The sequence below is a fragment of the Petromyzon marinus genome, chromosome 69 (genome assembly GCF_048934315.1).
Source record: "Petromyzon marinus isolate PM22_M1 ecotype Great Lakes invasive population chromosome 69, UKy_Petmar_22M1.pri1.0, whole genome shotgun sequence".
Lineage (NCBI taxonomy): Eukaryota > Metazoa > Chordata > Hyperoartia > Petromyzontiformes > Petromyzontidae > Petromyzon > Petromyzon marinus.
In genome coordinates, this window is record NC_133735.1 from 8,339,840 (window position 1) to 8,355,245 (window position 15,406).

General features: G+C 50.6%; 1 protein-coding gene across 2 annotated transcripts in view; it reads right to left on the bottom strand.

The window, feature by feature from the left end:
* Window positions 1-6,765, bottom strand: part of LOC142906711 (large ribosomal subunit protein mL52-like) — a 12,383-nt gene extending 5,618 nt beyond the window's left edge. The window contains exons 1-3 of one of the 2 annotated variants that reach the window (XM_076055075.1): window positions 6,620-6,765; window positions 3,347-3,437; window positions 299-366 (exon numbers count right to left, since the gene is read on the bottom strand). In XM_076055075.1, the coding sequence (XP_075911190.1) occupies window positions 299-366; window positions 3,347-3,437; window positions 6,620-6,653 (193 nt within the window). In that variant the 5' untranslated portion in view covers window positions 6,654-6,765. Of the gene's footprint in view, window positions 1-298; window positions 367-3,346; window positions 3,438-6,472; window positions 6,543-6,619 lie in introns of those variants that run through there. The other variant, XM_076055074.1, reaches the window with a different exon arrangement.
* Between the last annotated feature and the right edge of the window lie 8,641 nt (window positions 6,766-15,406).

Genomic DNA, 15,406 nt, shown 5'->3' on the forward strand with positions numbered 1-15,406 from the left:
CCATCACCACAACCGCCTACACCATCACCACCATCACCACTACCATCATCATTACCAACATCACCACCATCATCACCAACATCACCACCATCATCACCACCAACACCACCACCAACACCACCACCAACACCACCACCAACACCATCACAACCACCAACACCATCACCACCACCATCACCACCATCACCATCACCACCACCATCACCACCACCATCACCACCATCACCACCACCATCACCACCATCACCACCAACACCATCACCACCACCACCATCACCACCATCACCACCATCATCACCTGCAAATGACCAGTCGGGTAAATCGGCCAGCGGTCCGTAGCCTCCGCCATCAGGGGAGAGTCCGTGCCTGCAGCACAGACAAAGGTGCCCCGTGTAGCCTTAACAGACTGCTGGGGCAAGTGTTGTGAGTAGCGCCTATAGACACACACAGACAAAGGTCCCCCGTGTAGTCTTAACAGACTGCTGGGGCAAGTGCTGTGAGTAGCGTCTGTAGACACACAGACAAAGGTGCCCCGTGTAGCCTTAACAGACTGCTGGGGCAAGTGCTGTGAGTAGCCTCTATAGACACACAGACAAAGGTCCCCCGTGTAGCCTTAACAGACTGCTGGGGCAAGTGCTGTGAGTAGTGCCTATAGACACAGAGACAAAGGTGCCCCGTGTAGCCTTAACAGACTGTTGGGGCAAGTGCTGTGAGTAGTGCCTATAGACACACAGACAAAGGTGCCCCGTGTAGCCTTAACAGACTGCTGGGGCAAGTGCTGTGAGTGTGGTGGTGAGTGTGGTGGTGGAGAGTGTAAGGATGAGTGTAAGGGTGAGTGTGGTGGTGAGTGTGGTGGTGGTGAGTGTGGTGGTGAGCGTGGTGAGGGTGGTGGTGAGGGTAAGGGTGAGCGTGGTGAGTGTGGTGGTGGTGGTGAGGGTGGTGAGGGTGGTGGTGAGTGTGGTGGTGAGTGTGGTGGTGAGCGTGGTGAGTGTGGTGGTGGTGAGGGTGGTGAGGGTGGCGAGGGTGGTGAGTGTGGTGGTGAGCGTGGTGAGTGTGGTGGTGGTGAGTGTAGTGAGTGTGAGTGTAAGGGTGAGTGAGTGAGCGTGGTGGTGGTGAGCGTGGTGGTGGTGAGTGTAAGGGTGAGTGAGGTGGTGAGTGTAAGGTGAGTGTGAGTGTGGTGAGCGTGGTGGTGGTGAGTGTGGTGGTGAGTGTGAGTGTGGTGGTGGTGAGCGTGGTGGTGGTGAGCGTGGTGGTGGTGAGCGTGGTGGTGGTGAGTGTGAGTGTGGTGGTGTGGTGACTGTGAGTGTGGTGGTGGTGGTGAGTGTGGTGGTGAGCGTGGTGAGGGTGGTGGTGAGGGTAAGGGTGAGCGTGGTGAGTGTGGTGGTGGTGAGGGTGGTGAGTGTGGTGGTGGTGAGCGTGTTGAGTGTGGTGGTGATGAGTGTGGTGGTGGTGAGTGTGGTGGTGGTGAGCGTGGTGGTGGTGGTGGTGGTGAGTGTGGTGGTGGTGAGTGTAAGGGTGAGTGTAAGAGTGAGTGTAAGGGAGAGTGTGAGTGTGGTGGTGAGTATGATGGTGGTGAGTGTGGTGGTGGTGAGGGTGGTGAGGGTGGTGAGTGTGGTGGTGGTGAGTGTGGTGGTGGTGAGTGTGGTGGTGGTGAGTGTGGTGGTGGTGAGTGTGGTGGTGAGTGTGGTCGTGGTGAGTTGTGGTGGTGGTGAGTGTGGTCGTGGTGAGTGTGGTGCTGAGGGTGGTGGTGAGTGTAAGGGTGAGTGTGGTGAGTGTGGTAGTGGTGAGTGTAGTGAGTGTGGTGGTGGTGAGTGTAAGGGTGAGTGTAAGGGTGAGTGTGATGGTGAGTGTGGTGGTGATGAGTGTAGTGGTGGTGAGGGTGGTGCGTGTGGTGGTGGTGGTGAGTGTGGTGGTGAGCGTGGTGAGTTGTGGTGGTGGTGAGTGTGGTGGTGGTGAGTGTGGTGCTGAGGGTGGTGGTGGTGAGTGCAAGGGTGAGTGTGGTGAGTGTGGTGGTGGTGAGTGTAGTGAGTGTGAGTGTAAGGGTGGTTGAGTGTGGTGAGTGTAGTGAGTGTGGTGGTGAGTGTGGTGGTGAGGGTGGTGAGTGTCGTGGTGAGGGTGGTGAGTGTGGTGGTGGTGAGTGTAAGGGTGAGTGTAGTGGTGAGTGTAGTGGTGAGTGTAAAGGTGAGTGTGGTGGTGAGTGTGGTGGTGGTGAGTGTGGTGACTGTAAAGGTGAGTGTAAGTGTGGTGAGTGTAAGGGTGGTGAGGGTGAGTGTAGTGGTGAGTGTAGTGCTGAGTGTAGTGAGTGTAAAGGTGAGTGTAGTGGTGAGCGTGGTGACTGTAGTGGTGAGTAATGGTGAGTAGTGGTGAGTGTAGTGGTGAGTAGTGGTGAGTGTAGTGGTGAGTAGTGGTGAGTGTAGTGGTGAGTAGTGGTGAGTGTAGTGGTGAGTAGTGGTGAGTGTAGTGAGTGTTAGGGTGAGTGTAGTGGTGAGTGTGCTAGTGGTGAGTAGTGGTGAGTGTAGTGGTGAGTAGTGGTGAGTGTAGTGGTGAGTAGTGGTGAGTAGTGGTGAGTGTACTAGTGGTGAGTAGTGGTGAGTGTGCTAGTGGTGAGTAGTGGTGAGTGTACTAGTGGTGAGTGTAGTGGTGAGTGTACTAGTGGTGATTAGTGGTGAGTGTACTAGTGGTGAGTAGTAGTGGTGAGTAGTGGTGAGTAGTGGTGAGTGTACTAGTGGTGAGTAGTGGTGAGTGTGCTAGTGGTGAATGTTCTAGTGGTGAGTGTACTAGTGGTGAGTGTACTAGTGGTGAGTAGTAGTGGTGAGTAGTGGTGAGTGTACTAGTGGTGAGTAGTAGTGGTGAGTAGTGGTGAGTAGTAGTGGTGAGTAGTGGTGAGTGTACTAGTGGTGAGTGTACTAGTGGTGAGTGTACTAGTGGTGAGTAGTGGTGAGTGTAGTGGTGAGTGTACTAGTGGTGAGTGTAGTGGTGATTAGTGGTGAGTATTGGTGAGTAGTGGTGAGTGTAGTGGTGAGTAGTGGTGAGTGTAGTGGTGAGTGTACTAGTGGTGAGTGTAGTGGTGAGTAGTGGTGAGTAGTGGTGAGTGTACTAGTGGTGAGTAGTGGTGAGTAGTGGTGAGTAGTAGTGGTGAGTGTAGTGGTGAGTAGTGGTGAGTGTACTAGTGGTGAGTAGTGGTGAATGTACTAGTGGTGAGTGTAGTGGTGAGTAGTGGTGAGTGTAGTGGTGAGTGTACTAGTGGTGAGTGTAATGGTGAGTAGTGGTGAGTAGTGGTGAGTGTACTAGTGGTGAGTAGTGGTGAGTATTGGTGAGTAGTGGTGAGTAGTGGTGAGTGTGCTACTTGATTCTCCAGTCCTGGATGCTGAGCGCCGCCGTGGTTGAGGACAGAAATCGCGGTGACGTCGCCATGGCAACACGGAACCGCACCAGCCCTGCCCACATCAACAACATCAACATCACCATCAACATCACCATCAACATCACCAACATCATCAACATCATCAACAACAACACCAACATCAACAACATCATCAGCAACATCACCATCATCAACATCATCATCATCAACATCATCATCAACAACAACACCAACATCAACATCAACAACATCATCAGCAACATCACCATCATCAACATCATCATCAACATCACCAACATCAACATCAACAACATCACCATCATCACCATCAACAACATCAAACATCAACATCATCAACAACAACAACAACATCACCAACATCAACATCATCAGCAACATCACCATCATCAACATCATCATCATCATCAACATCACCATCAACAACATCAACAACATCACCATCATCAACATCAACAACATCAAACATCAACATCATCAACAACAACATCAACATCATCAACAACAACACCAACATCAACAACATCATCAGCAACATCACCATCATCAACATCATCATCAACATCACCATCAACAACATCACCATCAACAACATCAACATCAACAACATCACCATCATCAACAACATCAACAACATCAACATCATCAACAACAACAACAACATCACCAACATCAACAACATCAACAGCATCAACAGCATCATCAGCAACATCACCATCACCATCATCAACAACATCATCACCAACATCATCACCATCACCAACAACCCATAGACTCACACAGAGACCCATAGACTCAGAGACTCATAGACTCACACAGAGACAAATAGACTCAGACAGAGACCCATAGACTCACATAGAGACCTATAGACTCGCACAGAGACCCATAGACTCACACAGAGACCCATATACTCAGATAGAGACCCATAGACTCAGAGAGAGACCCATAGACTCACATAGAGACCTATAGACTCACACAGAGACCCATAGACTAACGCAGAGACCCATAGACTCAGATAGAGACCCATAGACTCACACAGAGACAAATAGACTCACACAGAGACCCATAGACTCACACAGAGACCCATAGACTCAGATAAAGACCCATAGACTCACGCAGAGACCCATAGACTCACACAGAGACCCATAGACTCACACAGAGACCCATAGACTCAGATAGAGACCCATAGACTCACAGAGACAAATAGACTCAGAGACCCACAGACTACTCACACAGACGACTACTCACACAGAGACCCACAGACTACTCACACAGAGACCCATAGACTACTCACACAGTAGAGACCCATAGACTACTCACACAGTAAAGACCCATAGACTACTCACACAGACTCATAGACTACTCACACAGAGACCCATAGACTACTCACACAGTAGAGACCCACAGACTACTCACACAGAAGAGACCCACAGACTACTCACACAGTAGAGACCCACAGACTACTCACACAGTAGAGACCCACAGACTACTCACACAGTAGAGACCCACAGACTACTCACACAGTAGAGACCCACAGACTACTCACACAGTAGAGACCCACAGACTACTCACACAGTAGAGACCCACAGACTACTCACACAGTAGAGACCCACAGACTACTCACACAGTAGAGACCCACAGACTACTCACACAATAGAGACCCACAGACTACTCACACAGTAGAGACCCACAGACTACTCACACAGTAGAGACCCACAGACTACTCACACAGTAGAGACCCACACGTGTACACCTGAGCAAGAAGTGTATATTGGCCAAGGTCATCATCAGCTGCAGCACGACATCAACGTGCACGACTCCCAACACAAACCCCATTGCCCGTAAGCTCACCGCCATCGCGTGAACATCATCAGCCAACCATCAAATCATCACCACCATCAACAACACCAGCCAGCCACCACCATCAACATCATCAACATCACCACCATCAACATCACCACCATCAACATCACCACCATCAACATCACCAGCCAGCCATCAAATCATCACCACCATCAACATCACCAGCCAGCCACCACCATCAACATCATCAACATCACCACCATCAACATCACCAGCCAGCCATCAAATCATCACCACCATCAACAACACCAGCCAGCCACCACCATCAACATCATCAACATCACCACCATCAACATCACCACCATCAACATCACCACCATCAACATCACCACCATCAACATCACCACCATCAACATCACCACCACCATCAACATCACCAGCCAGCCATCAAATCATCACCACCATCAACATCACCAGCCAGCCAGCCACCACCAACAACATCACCACCATCAACATCACCACCATCATCAACAACACCACCATCTTCAACATCACCAGCCAGCCACCACCATCAAAATTACCACCACCATCAACAACATCAACATCACCAGCCAGCCACCACCATCAACATCACCACCATCAACATCACCACCACCATCAACAACATCACCAGCCAGTCACCACCATCAACTTCACCATCAACATCATCACCACCACCACTATCACCACCATCAACATCACCACCACCATCATCAACATTACCACCACTATCAACACCACCATCAACATCACCACCATCAACATCACCACCACCATCATCAACATCACCATCAACATCACCATCACCACCATCATCAACATCACCACCACCACCATCTTCAACATCACCAGCCAGCCATCAAATCATCACCACCATCAACATCACCAGCCAGCCACCACTATCAACATCACCACCATCTTCAACATCACCAGCCAGCCATCAACATCATCACCACCATCAACATCACCAGCCAGCCACCACCATCAACATCACCACCATAAACATCACCACCACCATCAACATCACCAGCCAGCCACCACCATCAACATCACCACCACCATCACCATCAACATCACCACCACCATCAACATCACCACCACCATCATCACCACCACCATCACCACCACCATCAACATCACCAGACAGCCACCACCATCACCACCGCTATCCATGCTCGATCCACCGCTAGACGAAGGCCTGCTTTTCTGTCCCCCTTCACAAGGCCCACGCCGCGAAACGCCGCGCACCACACAGGCGGTTCGTGGGGACCAGAAGGAGCACGGCCCAGACATTGCGAGACATCACCAGCCAGCCACGTCAACAACACAACAATAACACAACAACAATAACACAACAACAATAAAAGTGTAAATCTAAAGGTCAAGGCGAGTCACCTGCCCACGCCTGTGTCAGCCTGGGCGCCGCCATCTTGGTAAGGGGGTGACAAATTTTTTTGTACGTCACGTGACTCGACGTGGGGTGGGGTCTCGGGTGAGGATCCCACGTGACTGACGGGCTGTGGGGTCCCACGTGACTCTAGGGGAGGGTGGCGAAGTACCTTGGATCCCACGTGACTCGCTGGCTGTGGGGCCCCACGTGACTGGGGGAGGGTGGGGGGGGTATTTTGGGTCCCACGTGACTCGCGGGATGTGGGGTCCCACGTGACTCTGGGGGAGGGTGGGGGGGGTTTGCTTGGGTCCCACGTGACTCTGGGGGAGGGTGGGGGGTTTTCTTGGGTCCCACGTGACTCTGGGGGAGGGTGGGGGGGTATTTTGGGTCCCACGTGACTCGCGGGATGTGGGATCCCACGTGACTCTGGGGGAGGGTGGGGGAGTTTTCTTGGGTCCCACGTGACTCTGGGCGGAGGGTGGGGGGATACCTTGGGACCCACGTGACTGGGGGAGGGTGGGACGGATATACCTTGGGTCCCACGTGACTCTGGGGGGGAGGGTGGGGGGAGATACCTTGGGTCCCACGTGACTCGGAATACAATATTTAGACTGCGGGAGTGAATCCGAGAAGCTGCGAAGCTCTTCATCACAGTGGCACGTGGTCAGAACGTTACAACAACACAAAGACCCCCCGTGTAGCCTGCAACAGACTGTAGGGGCAAGTGCTGTTAGCGAGTAGCAGCAGCACCTGTGAAGGCTACCGGCACTTGTGGGCACACACACACACGAGGTGGGTGGGTGGCTACCAGCACCACCACGCCCGGCCGCCTTTGTCTCCCCAGTGGCGATGTTCACTACACACCACAGCACCTGGTACTCATTTGAGGCTGAGTCGACCTAGGGGAGGCACAGCACCGGTCCAGATAATCGTCACTGGTGGTGTTCGTGGCCGTGAGCGGGAATCGAACCCCGGGTCGCCAGGTTCGCTCACCCACTCATTCATTCACCGACTCATTCATTCACCCACTCATTCACTCACCCATTCATTTGCCCACTAACCCACCCACCCACTCATTCACTCACCTATTCATTCACCCACTCATTCATTCACCCACTCATTCACTCACCCATTAATTTACCCACTCACCCATGCATTTGCCCACTCACCCACCCACCCATTCATTTACCCACTCATATAATCACCCACTCATTCACCTATTCATTCACTCACTCATTGACTCACTCACCCAGTCATTCACTAACCCACTCGTAGATTCATTCATATAATCGCTCACTCATATAATCACTCACTCACTCATCCACTCACATAATCACTTACTCATTTTAACAGTGATTATGTGAGTGGTAGTCTGTGGTAGTAGTCTATGGGTCTCTGTGTGAGTCTACGGGTCTCTGTGTGAGTCTATGGGTCTCCTTGTGAGTCTATGGGTCTCTGTGTGAGTCTATTGGTCCCTCTGGTAGTCTATGGGTCTCTGTGTGAGTCTATAGGTCTCTGGGTGAGTCTATGGGTCTTCGTGTGAGTCTATGGGTCTCCGTGTGAGTCGATGGGTCCATGTGTGAGTTTATGCGTCTATGTGTGAGTCTATGGGTCTCTGTGTGAGTCTGTGGGTCTCCGTGTGAGTCTATGGGTCTCTATATAAGTATATGGCTCTTTGTGAGGGTTTATGGCTCTCTGTGTGAGTCTATGGGTCTCTGTGTGAGTCTATGGGCTCCGTGTGAGTCTATGGGTCTCCGTGTGAGTCTATGGGTCTCCGTGTGAGTCTATGGGTCTCCTTGTGAGTCTATGGGTCTCCGTGTGTCTATGGGTCTCCGTGTGAGTCTATGGGTCTCTTTGTGAGTCTATGGGTCTCCCTGTGAGTCAATGGGTTATCTGTGTGAGTCTATGGGTCTCCGTGTGAGTCTATGGGGTGCTGTGTGAGTCTATGGGTCTCTGTGTGAGTCTATGGGTCCATGTGAGTCTATGGGTCTCTGTGTGAGTCTATGGGTCCATGTGAGCCTATGGGTCTCTTTGTGAGGCTATGGGTCTCTGTGTGATGAGTCTATGGGTCTCCGTGTGAGTCTATGGGTCTCCGTCTGAGTCTATGGGTCTCTGAGTGAGTCTATGGGTCTCCGTGTGAGTCTATGGGTCTCCGTGTGAGTCTATGGGTCTCTTTGTGATTCTATGGGTCTCCGTGTGAGTCTATGGGTCTCTGTGTGAGTCTATGGGTCCGTGAGTCTATGGGTCTCTTTGTGATTCTATGGGTCTCTGTGTGAGTCTATGGGTCCGTGTGAGTCTATGGGTCCGTGTGAGTCTATGGGTCTCTTTGTGAGTCTATGGGTCTCTTTGTGAGTCTATGGGTCTCTGTGTGATGAGTCTATGGGTCTCTTTGTGTGTCTATGGGTCTCTTTGTGAGTCTATGGGTCTCCGTGTGAGTCTATGGGTCTCCGTGTGAGTCTATGGGTCCGTGTGAGTCTATGGGTTCGTGTGAGTCTATGGGTCTCTTTGTGAATCTATGGGTCTCTTTGTGAGTCTATGGGTCTCTGTGTGATGAGTCTATGGGTCTCTTTGTGTGTCTATGGGTCTCTTTGTGAGTCTATGGGTCTCTGTGCGAGTCTATGGGTCTCCGTGCGAGTCTATGGGTCTCCGTGTGAGTCTATGGGTCTCTGTGTGAGTCTATGGGTCTCTGTGTGAGTCTATGGGTCTCCGTGCGAGTCTATGGGTCTCTGTGTGAGTCTATGGGTCTCTGTGTGAGTCTATGGGTCTCCGTGTGAGTCTATGGGTCTCTGTGTGTCTCTGTGTGAGTCTATGGGTCTCTGTGTGGTGAGTCTATGGGTCTCTGTGTGGTGAGTCTATGGGTCTCTGTGTGATGAGTCTATGGGTCTCTGTGTGAGTCTATGGGTCTCCGTGTGTCTCTGTGTGAGTCTATGGGTCTCTGTGCGAGTCTATGGGTCTTCGTGTGAGTCTATGGGTCTCTGTGTGAGTCTATGGGTCTCTGTGTGAGTCTATGGGTCTCTGTGTGAGTCTATGGGTCTCTCTGGGAGTAGTCCCGGGTTCTAGAGGGGGGAGGTGGGAGGTTCCAGAGGTAACAAGGCAGCAAAGCAATGCACACGAGCCACGGGCACGATTTTAATTCAATTTAAATCTGAATCCGAACGAGCGCCGCTATTTGGTACGGCGAGGATACAGACACAAAGAAAAATACAAACCCCGGAGGGTAGTTGTGTAGATGGGTGAGTGGGTAGGTGAGTGGGTGGGTAGGTGGGTGGGTAGGTGAGTAGGTAGGCGAGTCCATGGGTGAGTGGGTTGGTAGGTGAGTGGGTGGGTAGGCGAGTGGGTAGGTGAGTGGGTGAGTAGGTAGGCGAGTGCATGGGTGAGTGGGTTGGTAGGTGAGTGGGTTGGTAGGTGAGTGGGTGGGTAGGCGAGTGGACGTTTCGCCAGTAATTACCACCAGCCAATAGCAGCAACATAGTTCAGTATGCCTTTGCCTGGGTCTCTATGTATCACTTTGGGTCTCTGTGGGTCTCTATGTATCTCTGTGGGTCTCTGTGGGTCTCTATGTATCTCTATGTATCTCTGTGGGTCTCTATGTATCTCTATGTATCTCTGTGGGTCTCTATGTATCTCTATGTATCTCTGTGGGTCTCTGTGGGTCTCTGTATCTCTATGGGTCTCTGTGGGTCTCTGTGGGTCTCTGTGGGTCTCTATGTATCTCTGTGGGTCTTTGTGGCTCTCTATGTATCTCTATGGGTCTCTGTGGGTCTCTGTGGGTCTCTATGTATCTCTATGTATCACTTTGGGTCTCTGTGGGTCTCTATGCATCTCTGTGAGTCTCTGTATCTCTATGGGTCTCTGTGGGTCTCTATGTATCTCTGTGGGTCTTTATGTATCTCTATGGGTCTCTGTGGGTCTCTATGTATCTCTATGGGTCTCTATGCATCTCTATGGGTCTCTATGTATCTCTATGTAGCTCTATGGGTCTCTGTGTATCTCTATGGGTCTCTGTGGGTCTCTATGTATCTCTGTGGGTCTCTGTGGGTCTCTGTGTATCTCTATGGGTCTCTGTGGGTCTCTATATCTCTATGTATCTCTATGGGTCTCTGTGGGTCTCTATGTATCTCTATGTATCTCTGTGGGTCTCTGTGGGTCTCTGTGGGTCTCTGTGTATCTCTATGGGTCTCTGTGGGTCTCTATGTATCTCTATGGGTCTCTGTGGGTCTCTATGTATCTCTGTAGGTCTGTGGGTCTCTGTGGGTCTCTATGTATCTCTATGGGTCTCTGTGGGTCTCTATGTATCTCTATGGGTCTCTGTGGGTCTCTATATATCTCTATGGGTCTCTGTGGGTCTCTATGTATCTCTATGTATCTCTATGGGTCTCTATGTATCTCTATGGGTCTCTGTGGGTCTCTATGTATCTCTATGCATCTCTGTGGGTCTCTGTGTATCTCTATGGGTCTCTGTGGGTCTCTGTGGGTCTCTATCTATCTCTATGGATCTCTGTGGGTCTCTATGTATCTCTATGTATCTCTGTGGGTCTCTGTGTATCTCTATGGGTCTCTGTGGGTCTTTGTGGGTCTCTATGGGCCTCTGTGGGTCTCTGTGGGTCTCTGTGTATCTCTATGGGTCTCTGTGTCTCTATATCTCTATGTATCTCTATGGGCCTCTGTGGGTCTCTGTGTATCTCTATGGGTCTCTGTCGGTCTCTGTGGGTCTCTATGGGTCTCTGTGTATCTCTGTGGGTCTCTGTGTATCGCTATGGGTCTCTATATCTCTATGTATCTCTATGGGTCTCTGTGGGTCTCTATGTACCTCTATGCATCTCTGTGGTTATCTGTGGGTCTCTGTGTATCTCTATGGGTCTCTGTGTATCTCTATGGGTCTCGGTGGGTCTCTATGTATCTCTATGTATCTCTGTTGTAGATCTGTGGGTCTGTGGGTCTCTGTGTATCTCTATGGGCCTCTGTGGGTCTCTATGTATCTCTATGGGTCTCTGTGGGTTTCTATGTATCTATATGTATCTCTATGGGTCTCTGTGGGTCTCTATGGGTCTCTATGGGTCTCTATGCGTCTCTGTGGGTCTCTGTGTATCTCTATGGGTCTCTGTGGGTCTCTATGTATCTCTATGGGTGGCTGTGGGTCTCGTTGTTGAGTGAGTGTGTGAGCGAGTGTGTGAGCGAGTATGTGAGTGTCGAGCGAGTGTGTGAGTGAGCGAGCGAGTGCGTGAGTGTGTGAGTTCGTGAGCGAGTGAGTGAGTGTGTGAGCAAGTGAGTGAGTGTGTGAGCGAGTGTGTGAGCGAGTGTGTGAGTGAGTGTGAGTGAGTGTGTGAGTGAGTGTGTGTGAGTGAGTGTGTGTGAGTGAGCGAGTGAGTGAGCAAGTGAGTGTGTGAGTGAGCGTCTGAGTTTGTGAGTGAGTGAGTGTGAGCGAGCGAATGAGCGTCTGAGTTTGTGAGTGAGTGAGTGTGTGTGAGCGAGCGAATGAGCGTGTGAGTGAGCGAGTGAGTGTGTGAGTGAGTGTGAGTGAGCGAATGTGTGTGAGTGTGTGTGAGTGTGTGTGAGTGACTGTGTGAGAGTGTGTGAGTGTGTGAGTGAGTATGTGTGTGAGTGTGTGAGTGAGTGAGTGTGTGAGTGTGTGAGTGAGTGAGTGTGTGAGTGTGTGAGTGAGTGTGTGAGTGAGTGTGTAAGTGAGTGTATGAGTGTGTGTGTGTGAGTGTGTGAGTGTATGAGTGAGTGTATGAGTGAGTGTGTGAGTGTATGAGTGAGTGTGTGAGTGAATGAGTGAGTGTGTGAGTGTATGAGTGTGTGAGTGAGTGTGTAAGTGAGTGTGTGAGTGAGTGTGTGAGTGTGTGAGTGAGTGTGTGAGTGAGTGTGTAAGTGAGTATGTGTGTGAGTGTGTGAGTGAGTGTGTGAGTGTGTGAGTGAGTGTGTGAGTGTGTAAGTGAGTGTATGAGTGTGTGAGTGTATGAGTGTGTGAGTGTATGAGTGAGTGTATGAATGAGTGTGTGAGTGAATGAGTGAGTGTGTGAGTGTATGAGTGAGTTTATAAGTGAGTGTGTGAGTAGGTAAGTGAGTGTGTGAGTGTGTAAGTGTGTAAGTGAGTGTGTGAGTGTTTAAGTGAGTGTGTAAGTGTGTGAGTGTGTAAGTGAGTGTGTGAGTGTGTAAGTGAGTGTGTGTGTAAGTGAGTGTGTAAGTGAGTGTGTAAGTGAGTGTGTGAGTGTGTAAGTGAGTGTGTAAGTGAGTGAGTGTGTAAGTGAGTGTGTGAGTGTGTAAGTGTGTGAGTGTGTGAGTGAGTGTGTAAGTGAGTGTGTGAGTGTGTGAGTGAGTGTGTAAGTGAGTGAGTGTGTAAGTGAGTGTGTGAGTGAGTGTGTAAGTGAGTGTGTAAGTGTGTGAGTGTGTAAGTGAGTGAGTGTGTAAGTGAGTGTGTAAGTGAGTGTGTGTGTGAGTGAGTGTGTGAGTGAGTGTGTAAGTGAGTGTGTAAGTGAGTGTGTAAGTGAGTGTGTAAGTGAGTGTGTAAGTGAGTGTGTAAGTGAGAGTGTAAGTGAGTGTGTAAGTGAGTGTGTAAGTGAGTGTGTAAGTGAGTGTGTAAGTGTGTAAGTGAGCGAGCGAGCGATCTCCGGAGTCACTGGCGCTCCCCGCCGAGTGTGGTGAGCAGCGTGGTGAGCGTGAACCCGGGGGTGAGTGTCACGGCGTTGTGTGAGTGAGTGTGTGAGTGAGTGTGTGAGTGAGTGTGTGAGTGAGTGTGTGAGTGAGTGTGTAAGTGAGTGAGTGTGTGAGTGAGTGTGTGAGTGAGTGTGTGAGTGTGTGAGTGAGTGTGTGAGTGAGTGTGTAAGTGAGTGAGTGTGTGAGTGAGTGTGTGAGTGAGTGTGTGAGTGTGTGAGTGAGTGTGTGAGTGAGTGTGTAAGTGAGTGTGTAAGTGAGTGTGTGAGTGAGTGTGTGAGTGTGTGAGTGAGTGTGTGAGTGTGTGAGTGAGTGTGTGAGTGAGTGTGTGAGTGTGTGAGTGAGTGTGTGAGTGAGTGTGTAAGTGAGTGTGTAAGTGAGTGTGTGAGTGAGTGTGTGAGTGTGTAAGTGAGTGAGTGTGTGAGTGAGTGTGTGAGTGAGTGTGTGAGTGAGTGTGTGAGTGAGTGTGTAAGTGAGTGAGTGTGTGAGTGAGTGTGTGAGTGAGTGTGTGAGTGTGTGAGTGAGTGTGTGAGTGAGTGTGTAAGTGAGTGTGTAAGTGAGTGTGTGAGTGAGTGAGTGTGTGAGTGAGTGTGTGAGTGAGTGTGTGAGTGTGTGTGTGAGTGAGTGTGTAGTGAGTGGTGTGTAGTGTGTGAGTGTGAGTTAGTGTGTGTGTGTGTGTAAGTGAGTGTGTGAGTGAGTGAGTGTGTGAGTGAGTGTGTGAGTGAGTGTGTAAGTGAGTGTGTAAGTGTAGTGAGTGGTGTGAGGTGTGTAAGTGAGTGTGTAAGTGTGTAAGTGAGTGAGTGTGTAAGTGAGTGTGTAAGTGAGTGAGTGTGTGTAAGTGTGTAAGTGAGGGTGTGTGTGAGTGAGTAGTGAGTGGTGTAAGTGGTGTAAGTGAGTGAGTGTGTAAGTGAGTGAAAAAAAAGTGTGTGTAAGTGAGTGTGTAAGTGAGTGTGTAAGTGAGTGTGTAAGTGTGTAAGTGAGCGAGCGAGCGATCTCCGGAGTCACTGGCGCTCCCCGCCGAGTGTGGTGAGCAGCGTGGTGAGCGTGAACCCGGGGGTGAGTGTCACCGCGTTGTGTGAGTGAGTGTGTGAGTGAGTGAGTGTGTGAGTGAGTGTGTAAGTGAGTGTGTAAGTGAGTGTGTAAGTGAGTGTGTGAGTGTGTAAGTGAGTGTGTAAGTGAGTGAGTGTGTGAGTGAGTGTGTGAGTGTGTAAGTGAGTGTGTAAGTGAGTGTGTAAGTGAGTGTGTAAGTGAGTGTGTGAGTGTGTAAGTGAGTGAGTGTGTGAGTGAGTGTGTGAGTGAGTGTGTGAGTGTGTAAGTGAGTGTGTAAGTGAGTGTGTAAGTGAGTGTGTAAGTGTGTAAGTGAGCGAGCGAGCGATCTCCGGAGTCACTGGCGCTCCCCACCGAGCGTGGTGAGCAGTGTGGTGAGCGTGAACCCGGGGGTGAGTGTCACCGCGTTGTGTAAGTGAGTGTGTGAGTGAGTGTGTAAGTGAGTGTGTAAGTGTGTAAGTGAGTGTGTAAGTGAGTGTGTGAGTGTGTGAGTGAGTGTGTAAGTGAGTGTGTAAGTGAGTGTGTAAGTGAGTGTGTGAGTGTGTAAGTGAGTGTGTAAGTGAGTGAGTGTGTGAGTGAGTGTGTGAGTGAGTGTGTGAGTGTGTAAGTGAGTGTGTAAGTGAGTGTGTAAGTGAGTGTGTGAGTGTGTAAGTGAGTGTGTAAGTGAGTGAGTGTGTGAGTGAGTGTGTGAGTGAGTGTGTGAGTGTGTAAGTGTGTAAGTGAGTGTGTAAGTGAGTGTGTAAGTGAGTGTGTAAGTGAGTGTGTAAGTGTGTAAGTGAGCGAGCGAGCGATCTCCGGAGTCACTGGCGCTCCCCACCGAGCGTGGTGAGCAGCGTGGTGAGCGTGAACCCGGGGGTGAGTGTCACCGCGTTGTGTAAGTGAGTGAGTGTGTGAGTGAGTGTGTAAGTGAGTGAGTGTGTGAGTGAGTGTGTGAGTGAGTGTGTGAGTGTGTAAGTGTGTAAGTGAGTGTGTAAGTGAGTGTGTGAGTGAGTGTGTAAGTGAGTGTGTAAGTGTGTAAGTGAGCGAGCGAGCGATCTCCGGAGTCACTGGCGCTCCCCGCCGAGCGTGGTGAGCAGTGTGGTGAGCGTGAA